Source organism: Phaseolus vulgaris, chromosome 1, assembly GCF_000499845.2.
Source record: "Phaseolus vulgaris cultivar G19833 chromosome 1, P. vulgaris v2.0, whole genome shotgun sequence".
Classification (NCBI taxonomy): domain Eukaryota; kingdom Viridiplantae; phylum Streptophyta; class Magnoliopsida; order Fabales; family Fabaceae; genus Phaseolus; species Phaseolus vulgaris.
Window position 1 is genome coordinate 24,442,316 of NC_023759.2, and position 13,462 is coordinate 24,455,777.

Here is a 13,462-nt window from a genome sequence, read left to right on the forward strand (position 1 = left end):
GTGCACACGCCGATCCTTTGACGAGGCAGGTTCCAACGTTCTGGTCAACAGGCAGGATCAGTTATTAAGCTCAGAAACAAGTTTGCATTTTATAGAAAGCCAGCTTATAACAGAATTTTGAAAATCAGTTAAAGCTATTATGAAATGAATAGATTGAAAATAAAATGAACTGATTTATTTTCAAAAGCAGTTAGAGAATTTGTTAAGTGAGGAGACTTAGTCAACCATTCTGGTGCTGAGATGAAACTAAAAAACGTTTAAGCTTGACATGGCACTAGAGGCAAAAAGAATCTATTCATTTACAGATGAACAGATTCATTTTTTCAAAACGAAAACAGAGAAAGTTTAACAATTTAAAACTCAGTCGTTTTGAAAAGAAGAAGACTTAGTCAAAATACCTGATGCACAAAATCTAATTTTTATAAGACTTAGCCAAGGCATCAGTGAGAAAAATTGAATCTGTTTATTTAGAAAAGAACAGATTTATTTTTATGCAGTAAACGTGTTTTTGTGTAAAACATGTGAAAAACAGTTTAAGAAAACTTATGCTTGTTCTTAACACATGGCCAGTGGTTATGAGGTGAGTTACTCAGCAAAAAGCCCACTCTTAGACAACCTCTAAGCACTAGCTAAGACACACTTAAAGCAAAGCAAAAATACATGAAAAGTACATAAAAGTCTTCATCAAACACTACATATAAGTCTTCATCAAACACAATCTTGAAGGGGCAACAACCATCTTCAACAAATCAGACAAACAAGTGGTGCGGGAAACAAAGGCCAAGTCTAATGCGCAACAGACAGGACGCCCAGTAATGGATAACAGAGATGCTGCACAGGGCAAAAACGATAATGTTTAGGTAAGCACTGACCTATGCGAGCCTCGAGTTGGCCCTCGAAGAACTCAAAGGAGATGATCGCAGAGGTGAGAAAGGTGATGTTAGCGTCTGCCACGCTCTTCCAGAAGAGGCACAGGTCCTTATCAAAATCGCCCATGTTGTCGGGGCTTCTTGGTTTTCTAAAGCTTCCCTTGGAGTCTTTACCCTTGTTTACCCAGTACAAGGGAAAGCCGTCGAGCAGCGACGTGTCCCGATCATTCTGGCGCACTTGGACGAATTTACCTTTCCAATCCTTGTAAGATTGCTGGAAGATAGAGAGGATCGACCTCCTAGCAATTTCCTTCAGGCTCACCCAAAGGCGATCTCCAGGGTTCTTGGCCTCGAACAGGAAAAGGAACACGCCTACCGAGGCCGGTAGTCCCAAATGTGCGCACACAATTTGAAATGCCCGCACGAATGCCCAGCTGTTGGGATGGAGCTGGGTGGCGGCGATGTCGAGCTCGGTTAGTAGTTCCCGTTCGAAACGGGTAAGGGGGAACCTAAGTTTCACCTTCTTGAATAGGGTGGTGTATACAAAGCAGAACAACTCGCCGTTGTTCCCTTTGTCATCTGCGCAGACTGGCACGTCGGGGGGGCAAGGCAGCACCGTCAGTTTGTCATCGTGCTCCTTGTGGAACGAAAGGTTGGGCTCGTCCCCTTTCTTCAATCGAAGCACTACCACAACAGAGTTTACTGAGGAAGTTTCCTTCAGCAAAGTTGAAGTGGCCCAAGGGTATAGCTTCTTGTAGTCTGGAGAGGCGATGGAGGCTCCTCCAGCGACTGGTGGAGTAGCCTGTGTGGGGTTGGGGCGAGAGGTTGCAGGCCTCTCAGCCTGGGAAGAGAGAGCACCAGGTGCTCGCGGTGGGTTATGAACTTGAGATGGGGGGTTTCGCGACGAGGGAGGAGGATTCGCGGTGGTCTTTGTTCGAGCCATCGCAGGAACTGCAAAGGAAAAAGGAAAAGAAAAGGTGAGTGAAGGTTGCAAAGGTCGACTTAATGGTGAATGAAGGATGAAAAACGAACGAACGAAGGTTCGTTGTGTTGAAAGAAATGGAAGGTGAATCCCTAAGTTGCGAACGGGGAGAAGAAGAAACAACCCACAGCGTATGCACCAGATAGTTAATGGATGATGCGAATCGGTTAAAATGCAGCAAACATCAACAGAAGAAGTAAAAGAAGTACCTTTCGATGATCAGACAAACACTGAAGGGAGTTGGGGATTGAGAAGAGTTGAAGAGCGTCGTGGGTTTGCAGAGGAAGTTCAGAGCGTTTGAGAAGGCAAAGAGATGAAGGAACAGTAAAAATGAAAACGGTTTAAGGGTTTTTTAAATGATTTTTGGAAGCGTAAATGACAGCTAAAGAGGACCGTTGATGAAGCCACGTGTCGGATGATTGGAAAGGTGTTTGGTGGAGCGTCAGGAAAGCAGAAAGTACGAACGTTTGGAATTCTGCGCCAGCGCCACGTAGATCGGTAGTGACGTGACTCCTTTAGTCTTTTCGCTGGACAAGTCTTCGCTTAAGACTGGGGGCTTGTGTACCGCCCTGGTAGTCGGAAGTGATGACGTGGCATCGAGCTATTATATAGGCGTGTTGAACGGGACACCTGGCTGGCAGAAGGGAAGGAAGTCGGGAGGCTCGTGTAGTCGCCAGTCATTAAGTTGGCGTGCTCCGATCTCTAGCATACCCAAACCAGCGGTCACCGAGTTTGAGATGAAGTCGCCGGATGTGAACCCAGACGACCTAGTGGTTAGAGATCGCCGAAACAAGCACATCGCCGAAGAGGGAGGCAGATAGTCATTTCCCAACTGGCCAGAGGATGAGCTCGGGAGACAGCTTACCTAAACATACACGGTGAAGCAAGTAAAGTAGATCATGAAGGCGGTCGGCGAGACCACAGGGAAGGTGTGTATGAAGGCACCCGAACTCGCCACGCAGAAGGGATCACGCTCCAAGGCAGCTATCCGCTGAGTGTGTCATGCATAAGTAACTTAGCCAAAAGCCTGAAGAATGAGAAGTGGCCCCCAAGTCAGGGAAGCTCCAGATGGTGACACATGTACAACTGGATGCGAGCCACGTGTCCAGATGTGTAACTGTTAGGAGAGAGAAAGTGCACAGGTATATAAGAGATTCTAACGAACTTCTGAGGTACGCACGTTCAAATTACTTCTTTACGCTTGCGAGTTTTGAGTACGCTGAGAGAGAACTTTTGCGCGGTTCCTTAGAGTTCTTGAGCTTTCTCTTAGTATTTGGTGGTTCAGTCGCTGACTTGGGCGTCGGAGCGTGATTGGCCGCAGCGGCACCGTTCTGTCTTTGCAGGTTCTTGAGGTGAATCATGGAGAAGGACGGAGGCTAACACGGCGCAGAAGTCGATCCAGGTTTGACGAGGCAAGGCTCCAGCGTCTTGGTCAACAGGCAGGATCAGGCGGCATCAGTTAAAAGTTTAAAGTCCCCATCGTTTTTCGGCGATCGGCGACAGTAGTTAGAGTTTTAAAGTCCTCATCGTCTCTCGGCGATCGGAGGCACCAGTGATGACTAAAGACCTCAACGCTCTCGTGCGTCTTGGGGCGAGAAAGAGAAAAAGTCCTCCTTGCCTTTGAGCGAGTGCAGGCGAGAAAGAGTAAAAGTCCTCCTCGCCTTTGAGCGAGTGCAGGCGAGAAAGAGAAGAAGTCCTCCTCGCCTTTGAGCGAGTGCAGGCGAGAAAGAGTAAAAGTCCTCCTCGCCGTTGAGCGAGTGCAGGCGAGAAAGAGAAAAGTCCTCCTTGCCTTTGAGCGAGTGTAGGCAAGAAGAAGTCCTCCTCGCCTCCGAGCGAGTGCAGGCGAGAAAGAGAAAAGTCCTCCTCGCCTCTGAGCGAGTGAAGGCAAGTAAAAGTCCTACTCGCCTTCGAGCGGGTGCAGGCAAGAAAAAGTCCTTCTCACCTCAGAGTGAGTTCAGGTAAGGTGAACTGAAAAGTCAGGGGTGTTCGTGACCTTAAACGGTGGGGAAGGAAGGAAAACGCCTTTCCCCCTTTAAGTGAAACATCAATATTGACTTAGTAAGACCAGAGAAAGCTTCCACGCTTGTAGGCTGTGCGAAGATAGATAAAATCCTTCTCGTCTCGAACGAGTTCAGGTATGACGCGAAGGGTGAAAGAAGTTAAAAAGATAGCTAAGGTAGGTTCAAAGAGAACACCTCACTATCCAGCTCATTGCTCTGAAACTCAGGGAGGTAGAGAAAGATCCGAGAGGCGCCTCTACCTCCCAGATGAGGGAACAATGGCCAAGTCATAAAGGCAAGAAAATTCACATCGCCAGAACCCACGGCGATCAGAAAGTTCCAGGCGATGACAAGAATAAGGGCTCACTTTTCTGGGCAGATCAGGTAAACTGCATTGTGATACTAGTTTTAGTTAACACCTGCTTCCTAGTAAGTAACTTACGTCAAGGTTTATTGCCTTAAGTTTGCAAGTTATATTAAATGTCATCGCTTAAGAGTTAATAGTTGCTCAAGTTTTACTTTGAGTTAACAGTTCGATAAATTGTTATAAGATTAACAGTTTGCTCAAGTTTAAAGCAGTGAGTGAATGGTTAAGCCCGAAGTATCGCTGAGTTAATTTGTTTAAGCAAGTCTCACCGGTTATGTTGATTAACCACACAACAAGTAAGAAGCATTTAAAGAGAAGTATTAGAAGACAACTTTTCAGCATTGAAAGTTATACAAGAAGTGGCTGTTCGAGTTTACATACATACATAAACAGTTACGTAAACGAAAATTACAAACAAAAGATGAGCGCCAAGTTTCAAAAACAAGGTGATGGAGGGAGGCAGCTAGTCTTCGGAGGGTACAATCTTCCCATCCCCCACCTCGTTGTAGATTGACACCATGGAAAGGTCGAGCTCGGGGTACTGACATGCTACTTGCTCCAGAGCGGCGTCAAACCCAGCGGTGAAGACTTGGGCAGTGCTATGCTCAAGCTCTTGTGTTTGTTTCTTCAGCTCTTCGGTTTCCTCGCGAGCTCGAGCAAGGTCTTCAGCAACCTTTTTGCCTTCGTCCCGAGCTTGGGCCAACTCTGCAGCAATCTTTGTGGCCTCCTCTCGAGCTTTGGCGAGCTCAGCAATGGCATCGTCCCTATCCTTTTCAACCTTCCCAAGGGGCACCTCCCGATCTGCTGACCTTTTCTCAAGGTTTTCCATCTTGGTCGCATCCGCCTTCTTTGCAGCCTCCAAGTCCGCCACCTTGAGCCTGTAAGGGACAAGTTTGCTTTCCAAGTCGATCTTCTCTTGGACTTGGAGGTGCAGTTTCTGGCGCAAGTCAGAGGCCTCCTTGCGCGTGCTTCTTAGCTCCGCGTCCATGGCATCCTCCAGCCTTGAGTGCTCGAGCTCGGTCATCAGCAGGTTGCACGAGAGTTTTTCAGCCTCAGCCCTTGTAATCAGATTTGACTCCTTGAGCGCTGAGTTCTCCTCTTGGAGCTTCTTGAGGGAGTCCTTCACGAATTTCGATACAATCAAGGGGAGATCCTCCGCCATCATCTTCAGTTTAGCTGTGAAGGGCCCCAAGATCTCTTCGAGGGAGTTTGGGAGGCTTGAGGTTGTTGCTGGTGGAGGTGCTGGAGGAGTTTGGTGCTGACTTTCACCACCACCCTCTTGAGTTTGAAGGGCAAGGAGGGCTTCTTGGCGTGGTGGTGAGGTCGGAGATTTTGTTATGAGTATCGGTGAGTTATGAGCGCCCTCATCTCCTCCTGGTGCGGCCCCAGCAATAGAAGTGGTTGAAGGAGGACCCTCTCCGGCAGATACGAATGGCGTGGAGGCGCTTGGAGGGTTCTCTATGAAGTTTGGGTCGCTGCTTTCAACCACGGGGGGTGCGGCGGGCAAGGGTGTCGCTTGGATTGGTGGTAGTAGAGCTGGAGGTGAGGGCGGTGTTGGTGTTTGGATTGCAGGTGGTGAAGAGGGGGCCAGGGGCCACCCTTGTCCTCTTGGTAACGAGGCCATCCTCGGTGGTTTCTTCATCCTCTTCTTCCTCTTGCACCACTTGAGGAGTTTTCCTTTTTGGTTTCCTCAAGATCAGCTTTTTCCTTTGAGGGGCGGGTAGTACCCCGGAAGAGGTTGCACCTCGGGGAGGAGTTTTGCCTTGAGCGGCGGCGATCTCTACCACCGAGTTGGGCACGGTTTGGGAGACCGCCGCTAGCTTGTGGGATCGGGCGATTGCCCTCAGTTCTGCCAATTTCTCTTTGCCCAACATATTATCTACACAAGATGAGGGATAGGTAAGCAACCAAAACAGAAGCAAAAGACACAAGCGCATTCATATAGAGATAACACAAGCAGTACATGGATGAAAGATCGGAGACAACACAGAATAATAAAATGCCAAAATATAGTGGTGAAAACGCTAAGTTAATGTTAACTCGAAGTGAAAGACTTGGTGCTGGGGCAGGAGCTAACCTATGTGGGCTTCTAGTTGGTCCTCAAGGAACTCGAAGGAGATTATTGAGGCGGTGGGTGATGTGATTCCACTAGCCCAATTAGAATGATTCTTGGCATTCTTAGGAATCATCTTGAGTTGGTTAAGAGCTAGGCACTTTATCATAGAAATGGATCAAGGTTCTATGAACAAGAACTCACCAAAACTAGTGCCAAAACACAAACTCATATAGAAGATCCAATTATTGCCAAATTGAACCAACAAAAAGAGGTAAAACTTAAATCCACCGAATAGAATTGGAAGGGAAGCAAACTGAACCGAACAAAATGTAAAAGAAAGGCATAGAACTGAAAATACTTGCTGGAAAAAGAAAAGTACCGAACCAAACACAAAGAAGAATAAGAACAGCTGCTGGAAAACTTAAAAACCGAACCAAAAACAACAAAGAAACAAGCTAAGACAAGGAATTAACAAAGAAGAAAGGAAGGAGAAGAGAATTGCTCATGAGGATGGATGAATGATGAATGATCACGCCACTAGAAGTGTGGTTGCTCCTAGATGAGTGTGCTGCCGCCACTTGAGGACACCATGGATCCTTTAAGATAAGACTAGAGAAGAAGGCTCAAAAGCTCTCCAATGCTCACTCCAATTTTGGGTATAGTTTCTTTAAATAAATTCAAATCTGAATTTTACAAAGAGAGCACCTCTATTTATAGCCTAAGGTGCTGAAATGCAAGCAACACAAATTCAAAAATTCCCTCCTAAGAGACATCTAGAATCGGCGCCAAAACCCAAGCATATGGAAGGTGTGACTCCTTCCTTCACTTTGGCACCTCCTATTCTACTTCTACACCTATCTACTAACACCCCCCCCCTAAAGCTCCTAACTAAAGACTAAAAGATGCTATAACAATAGAGGTTTCTAATGTTTCCCTCTAAGCACCTTCAAATAAAGAAATTATAAAAAGAGAAAATAAATGTCCCCTAGCTCCTAAAGCTTTGAACATACTTCTTGTAAGCCTTTGAGGTGGGCTTTGACCTCCATGGACGTCCTCCATTTGTGCCTCTACCTCTTCTTGATCTTGTTGATTGGCCTCCATGTTCTCTTGATCTTGATCTCCATCATACTCCTCGAGTTGGAGAGAATTCGACCACGAATTCTGGAGACCTACAGAAAAAGGAGTTAGATCGCTGACATTAAAAGTATGACTACCTAAGAATGTATCAGGCATATCTAACTCATAAACATTGTCATTAATCCTCTTGAGGACTTGGAAAGGTCCATCCCCTTGAGGCATGAGTTTGGACTTCCTTTGAGTAGGAAAGCGATCCTTCCTCAAGTGAAGCCAAACCCAATCGCCCTCAACAAACAACAATGCTTTTCTCCTCTTATTGGCAAGTTCAGCATACTTGCCAACCTTCTTCTCAATTCTCTTCTTGATGTCTTTATGCAAAGTTTTCACAATAGAAGCCTTTTCATCCCCATCTTTGCACAAGACATCTCCATGAAGGGGAATAGGAAGAAGATAAAGAGGTGTTAAGGGATTAAACCCATAGACCACCTCAAAAGGAGAATGTGAGGTGGTAGAATTTACTACACGATTATATGCAAACTCAACATGGGGTAGTAAATTCTCCCACACTCTAGGATTCCCCGAAATAAAACATCTCAATAGTTGTCCCAAAGTTCTATTCACCACCTCGGTTTGTCCATCAGTTTGTGGGTGGCAAGTGGTAGAAAATAAAAGCTCAGTCCCAAGCTTGCCCCACAAGGTCTTCCAAAAGTGACTCAAGAGTTTGGGATCTCTATCGGACACTATAGACCTAGGAATCCCATGTAGGCGAACCACTTCTTGGAAGAAGAGGTTTGCAATGTGGCATGCATCATCCACTTTGTGGCAAGGAATAAAGTGAGCCATCTTTGAAAAACGATCCACTACCACAAAAATGGAGTCCTTTCCCTTTGATGTCTTGGGTAAGCCTAAAACGAAATCCATAGATATATCTACCCAAGGAATTGAAGGGATAGGAAGAGGAGTATATAGACCATGGGGATGCATTTTAGACTTAGCTTTGCGACAAGCTATGCATTTATCACACAAACTATGAACATGTTTATGCATATGAGGCCAAAAGAAATGTTCATGCAACACATCCAAAGTTTTAGCAACCCCAAAATGTCCCATTAAACCCCCCTCATGAGCTTCTCTAACAAGAGATAATCTAATAGAGCATTGAGGAACACAAAGACGTTTTCCTTTAAAAAGAAAGCCATCTTGAATAAAAAAGTCTTTGTGTCCTCCCTTAAGACACTCTTGATAGATGAGAGAAAAATCAAGGTCATCATGATAAAGTTCCTTAATGTGATCAAAACCAAGATATTGAGAGGTTAAAAGATTTCGCAAAGTGTATCTTCTAGAAAGAGCAACCGCCACAATATTTACTTTGCCTTGCTTGTGCTTGATCACATAAGGAAATTGCTCAATGAATTCCACCCACTTAGCATGCCTCTTGTTAAGTTTGTTTTGGCTTTTCAAATATTTAAGAGATTCATGATCACTATGTATCACAAACTCTTTGGGAAAAAGATAGTGTTGCCAAGTAAACAAAGCCCTAACAAGTGCATATAATTCCTTATCATAGGTGGAATAATTGAGATGACTTCCCTTCAATTTTTCACTAAAATAGGCTATGGGGTGGCCCTCTTGAAGGAGAACAACCCCAATACCTATGCTTGAAGCATCACACTCAATCTCAAATGTCTTAGTGAAATTAGGAAGGGCCAAGATGGGAGCATTAGTCAATTTTTCTTTCAAAGTGTCAAAAGCATTTTGTTGTGCTTCTCCCCAATGAAAGACCACATCCTTTTTCACTATGTCATTGAGTGATGCGGCAATGGTACCAAAGTTTGGGACAAATCTTCTATAGAAAGAAGCAAGTCCATGAAAACTTCGGACCTCATTTAAAGATTTCGGTGTAGGCCAATTTTGAATGGCCACCACCTTTGTTTTGTCCACATGGACCCCTTTACAACTCACAACAAAACCCTAGGAGTTCTATATGATCAAGAGCAAACATACATTTAGCAAGGTTAGCATACAAATGTTCCTTCCTAAGGGTTTCTAAAACTTGCCTAACATGCAACCTATGGTCATTCAAAGATAAGCTATAAATGAGAATGTCATCAAAGTAAACAACAACAAACTTACCAATGAAAGGTCTAAGAACATGATGCATGAGGCGCATGAAAGTACTTGGTGCATTAGTTAGGCCAAAAGGCATGACTAACCACTCATATAAACCAAAGTTGGTCATAAAAGCCGTCTTCCATTCATCACCCGGTTTGATACGGATTTGATTGTAGCCGCTTTTAAGATCAATCTTTGAAAAGATTTTTGAACCATGTAATTCATCCAACAAATCATCTAGTCTAGGTATGGGATGCCTATACTTAATTGTTATGTTATTGATGGCCCTACAATCCGAACACATTCGCCATGTGCCATCCTTTTTTGGCACTAAGATGATAGGCATAGCACAAGGACTCATGCTATCTTGCACCCACCCTTTCTCAATCAAAGCCTCAACTTGTTGGCGAATTTCCTTGGTTTCACTTGGATTGGTCCTATATGCTGGACGGTTTGGTAAAGAAGAGCCCGGTATCAAATCAATTTGGTGCTTAATCCCTCTCAAAGGTGGAAGTCCATTTGGAGGATCTTGAAACACATCTTGGAACTCTTCTACCAAATTTTCCAAGCAATGAGGACTATCATCAAGTGAATCTACTCTAAGAGTTCTAGGGATGGCTAAAAAAAGAGGATGATGAGCCACTATTTCCCTTTCAATGTCACGCCTAGACACAAGGAGTGTAGGCTTAGAACTCTTATCTTTTTTATCTTTTTTATCTTTTTCACTCTCCCTCTTTTTCTTCATGATAACTTGGTCCTCATGGACTTCTCTTGGAGAGAGAGATTTTAAAGTAACCTTGTGACCATGGAATTCAAAAGATAGTTTGTTGGTAAAGCCATCATGTAAAACTTTTCTATCAAATTGCCAAGGCCTTCCCAAAAGAACATGAGTGGCTTCCATGGGCACAACATCACATAATACCTCATCTTTGTATTTGCCAATGGAGAAATGGATGAGGACTTGTTTATTAACAATTATTTCTCCTACTTCACTAAGCCATTGTAATTTGTAGGGCTTTGTATGAGAGATAGTAGGCAATCCAAGCTTATCTACTACTCTTGTACTAGCCACATTTGCACAACTACCCCCATCCACTATCAAGGAACAAATGTTGTTTTGAATAAGACATCTTGTATGGAAAATATTTTCCCTTTGACTTTCATCAAAAGGTTGTGAAACTTGTCCAAGAAGTCTTCTCACAACTAACAAGTCCCCTTCAAGTGGACATTCGCTCTCTTCCTCACTAGATGCATGAGAATGCAATGAATGCTTAGGAGAATCCGAATCATGCTCACTAACTACAATGCCCTCATGCATGTACATACTTCGTTTGGAAGGACAATTTGCAGTTATATGACCATAACCCATACATTTAAAGCATTTAGTATTGGATGTTCTAGTGGGAGACTTAGGTCTAGAAGTAGATGGCTTAGTTTCCTTGGGTTTGAAAGAAGAATCTTTGGAAGGATGTTTAGAAAAAGAATTTTTGTTTCTCCAAGACTTGGAATAGTATCCATCATTGGAAGCATTTTTGAAAGAGTTTTTCTTAGCAAGTTGGGCTTCCACCTTCATTGCAAGATGAACTAAAGAGCCCAATGATGAATACTCTTGTAACTCAACAATGTCTTGAATATCCTTCCTAAGACCACTCACAAACCTAGCAATCATAGCTTCCTCACTTTCTTCTAATTCAATTTTAAGCACAAGCGTCTCAAGCTCCTTATAATATTCATCCACATTTAGCGTGCCTTGTTGAAACCGTTAGAGTCTCAACATGAGGTCTTTCCTAAAATGTGGGGGCACAAACCTAGCGCGCATATGATCCTTTAAAGAGTTCCAAGAGTCCCCGTGAGGACCCTTGTGATAGATAATGTCCTTTACAATTCCATGCCACCATTTCATGGCATAATCACTAAACTCTAGGGTGGCTAGCTTAAGCTTATGCTCATCTTGTATCTCATGGATCTCAAATATTTGTTCACACTTAGCCTCCCAATCTAAATATACATTAGGATCACTAGAGCCATTAAAACAAGGTAGCTTGACCGAAGGAAGCCTAGACTTTGCATCATGATAGAAGCCATTGCCGTAGTGAGTTCTTTCCCCTTGGTGATGATGTCTTTGTCCATGGACTTGGGGTGGAGTTCTCCTTCTCCTATGCTCATCTTCACGGCCAAAATCATTGGAAGAAGCTCTTGTTGAAGGTCTATGATGCTCATCATGAATTGAAGGAGATGGTCTAGCTTGTTGCACCTCCATCTTTTGCAATTTCTCCTCCAACCGTCTAATGGTTCTTTGAGCTTCATGTAATTCACCAAGGATTGAAGCTTTGGAAGGAGAATTCTTCTTGTATGATGCATCACTTGAAAATCCAGCCATTTTGGAAATAAAAAACAGCAAACAAGTTAAGAAACAAAAATTAGCAAAAACAGTGAGTGTTTTAAGCAAAAATGCCGAAGTGAATTGAGGCAGAAAAAATAGGTCACTCTCAAAGAAATAATGTCCTCGCACCAATCTGATCTTGAGGCCTTGGAATCCTCAAATGAAAGATGTCAAAGCAAGCACACCAATCTCAAAAGCAACCACCACAAAACCAATGAAACAATAAAGACAAACAAGAAAAGGTATAAGCAAGGAAAGGTAATTGCAAAAGGAAAACTATATGTAAGACAAACTCAAAGAGTAAGAATGAAAGACAATCAAGAAAATAAAGAACTCAATGAGAAAGTAGGCACACAAAAGAATACTTAAGGAAAAGCACTAGAGTAGATGAAGAAAACAAAAAATTAGCTACTGGAATTTTTTTTTTTAATGCAAACTGTGCTTGATATTCACTGATTTAACTAAAATGATGTAGAGCGAACTGGATTATGAAATTTAAACCATAGCAACTTCAAGATGTTAACTCAATAATGGCACTGGAATCAATTAAAAATACTAAGCCAATTAATTGAGATAAATTTTTAAAAATCGCTGCCAGACTACCGTATTCTTTTCGGCAGAATTGTACAGTTTTTTTATTTTATTTATCATTTTTTGTGTACTTTGAATTTATGAATGATTCTTTTTTCTACTATTTTCTAATACTTTGAATATCACAAATCCAGGATTTCAGAATTTTCCAGTAAATCAATTGCAATAAGGAAAAACAGTAAGCACTTTTTTTCAGAAACAGAGGAATCCTAATAGGAATAAAAAACAGAATTATGAACTAGCAAAGACATAATGGAAAATGATGTATTGGAACTTGTATAGGTCTAGAATACAAGTATGAACTCAATTCTAAAAAGAAAAATGCACAAAGGATCAATATCAATTCAGAAAATTATATGACACTAAAGCAAGAAACAATCAAAAACAATAAAAGTACTACTAGAAGTAATGACAATTATGGAATAACATGACTAAGACAAAACTTGACATGATTCAAAAAGGAAAATACTCAAACATATGATAGGCAAAAGAATTAAAAACAGCAAGTAAACTCAAAATAAGCCTAAAACAAAAACTTAAATTGCAAGAAATTAAAAGAGCTCTTGAAAAAAAGAGCAACACAACTCAAAAATTAAACAAGAACACACCTAAACTCATGATACCACATGATGTGATTCCACTAGCACAATTAGAATGATTCTTGACATTCTTAGGAATCATCTTGAGTTGGTTAAGAGCTAGGCACTTTATCATAGAATTGGATCAAGGTTTTATGAACAAGAAATCACCAAAACTAGTGCCAAAACACAAACTCATATAGAAGATCCAATTATTGTCAAATTGAACCAACAAAAAGAGGTAAAACTTAAATCCACCAAATAGAATTGGAAGGGAAGCAAACTGAACCGAACAAAATGTAAAAGAAAGGCATAGAACTGAAAATACTTGCTGGAAAAAGAAAAGTACCGAACCAAACACAAAGAAGAATAAGAACAGCTGCTGGAAAACTTAAAAACCGAACCAAAAAGAACAAAGAAACAAGCTAAGACAAGGAATTAACAAAG

The 13,462-nt window shown here is 42.4% G+C and overlaps 1 protein-coding gene across 1 annotated transcript; it reads right to left on the reverse strand.

Annotated features, from left to right (window-relative positions):
• Positions 1-4,681: 4,681 nt before the first annotated feature.
• LOC137815738 (filament-like plant protein 1) lies at positions 4,682-5,842 on the reverse strand. Its single transcript, XM_068618850.1, has one exon. It carries the CDS (start codon positions 5,840-5,842, stop codon positions 4,682-4,684), a length of 1,161 nt encoding a protein of 386 aa, XP_068474951.1.
• Between the last annotated feature and the right edge of the window lie 7,620 nt (positions 5,843-13,462).

Bases quoted from the DNA above. Each gene is read 5' to 3' on its own strand.
- LOC137815738 (XM_068618850.1), bottom strand. From the start codon at position 5,842: ATGGCCTCGTTACCAAGAGGACAAGGGTGGCCCCTGGCCCCCTCTTCA.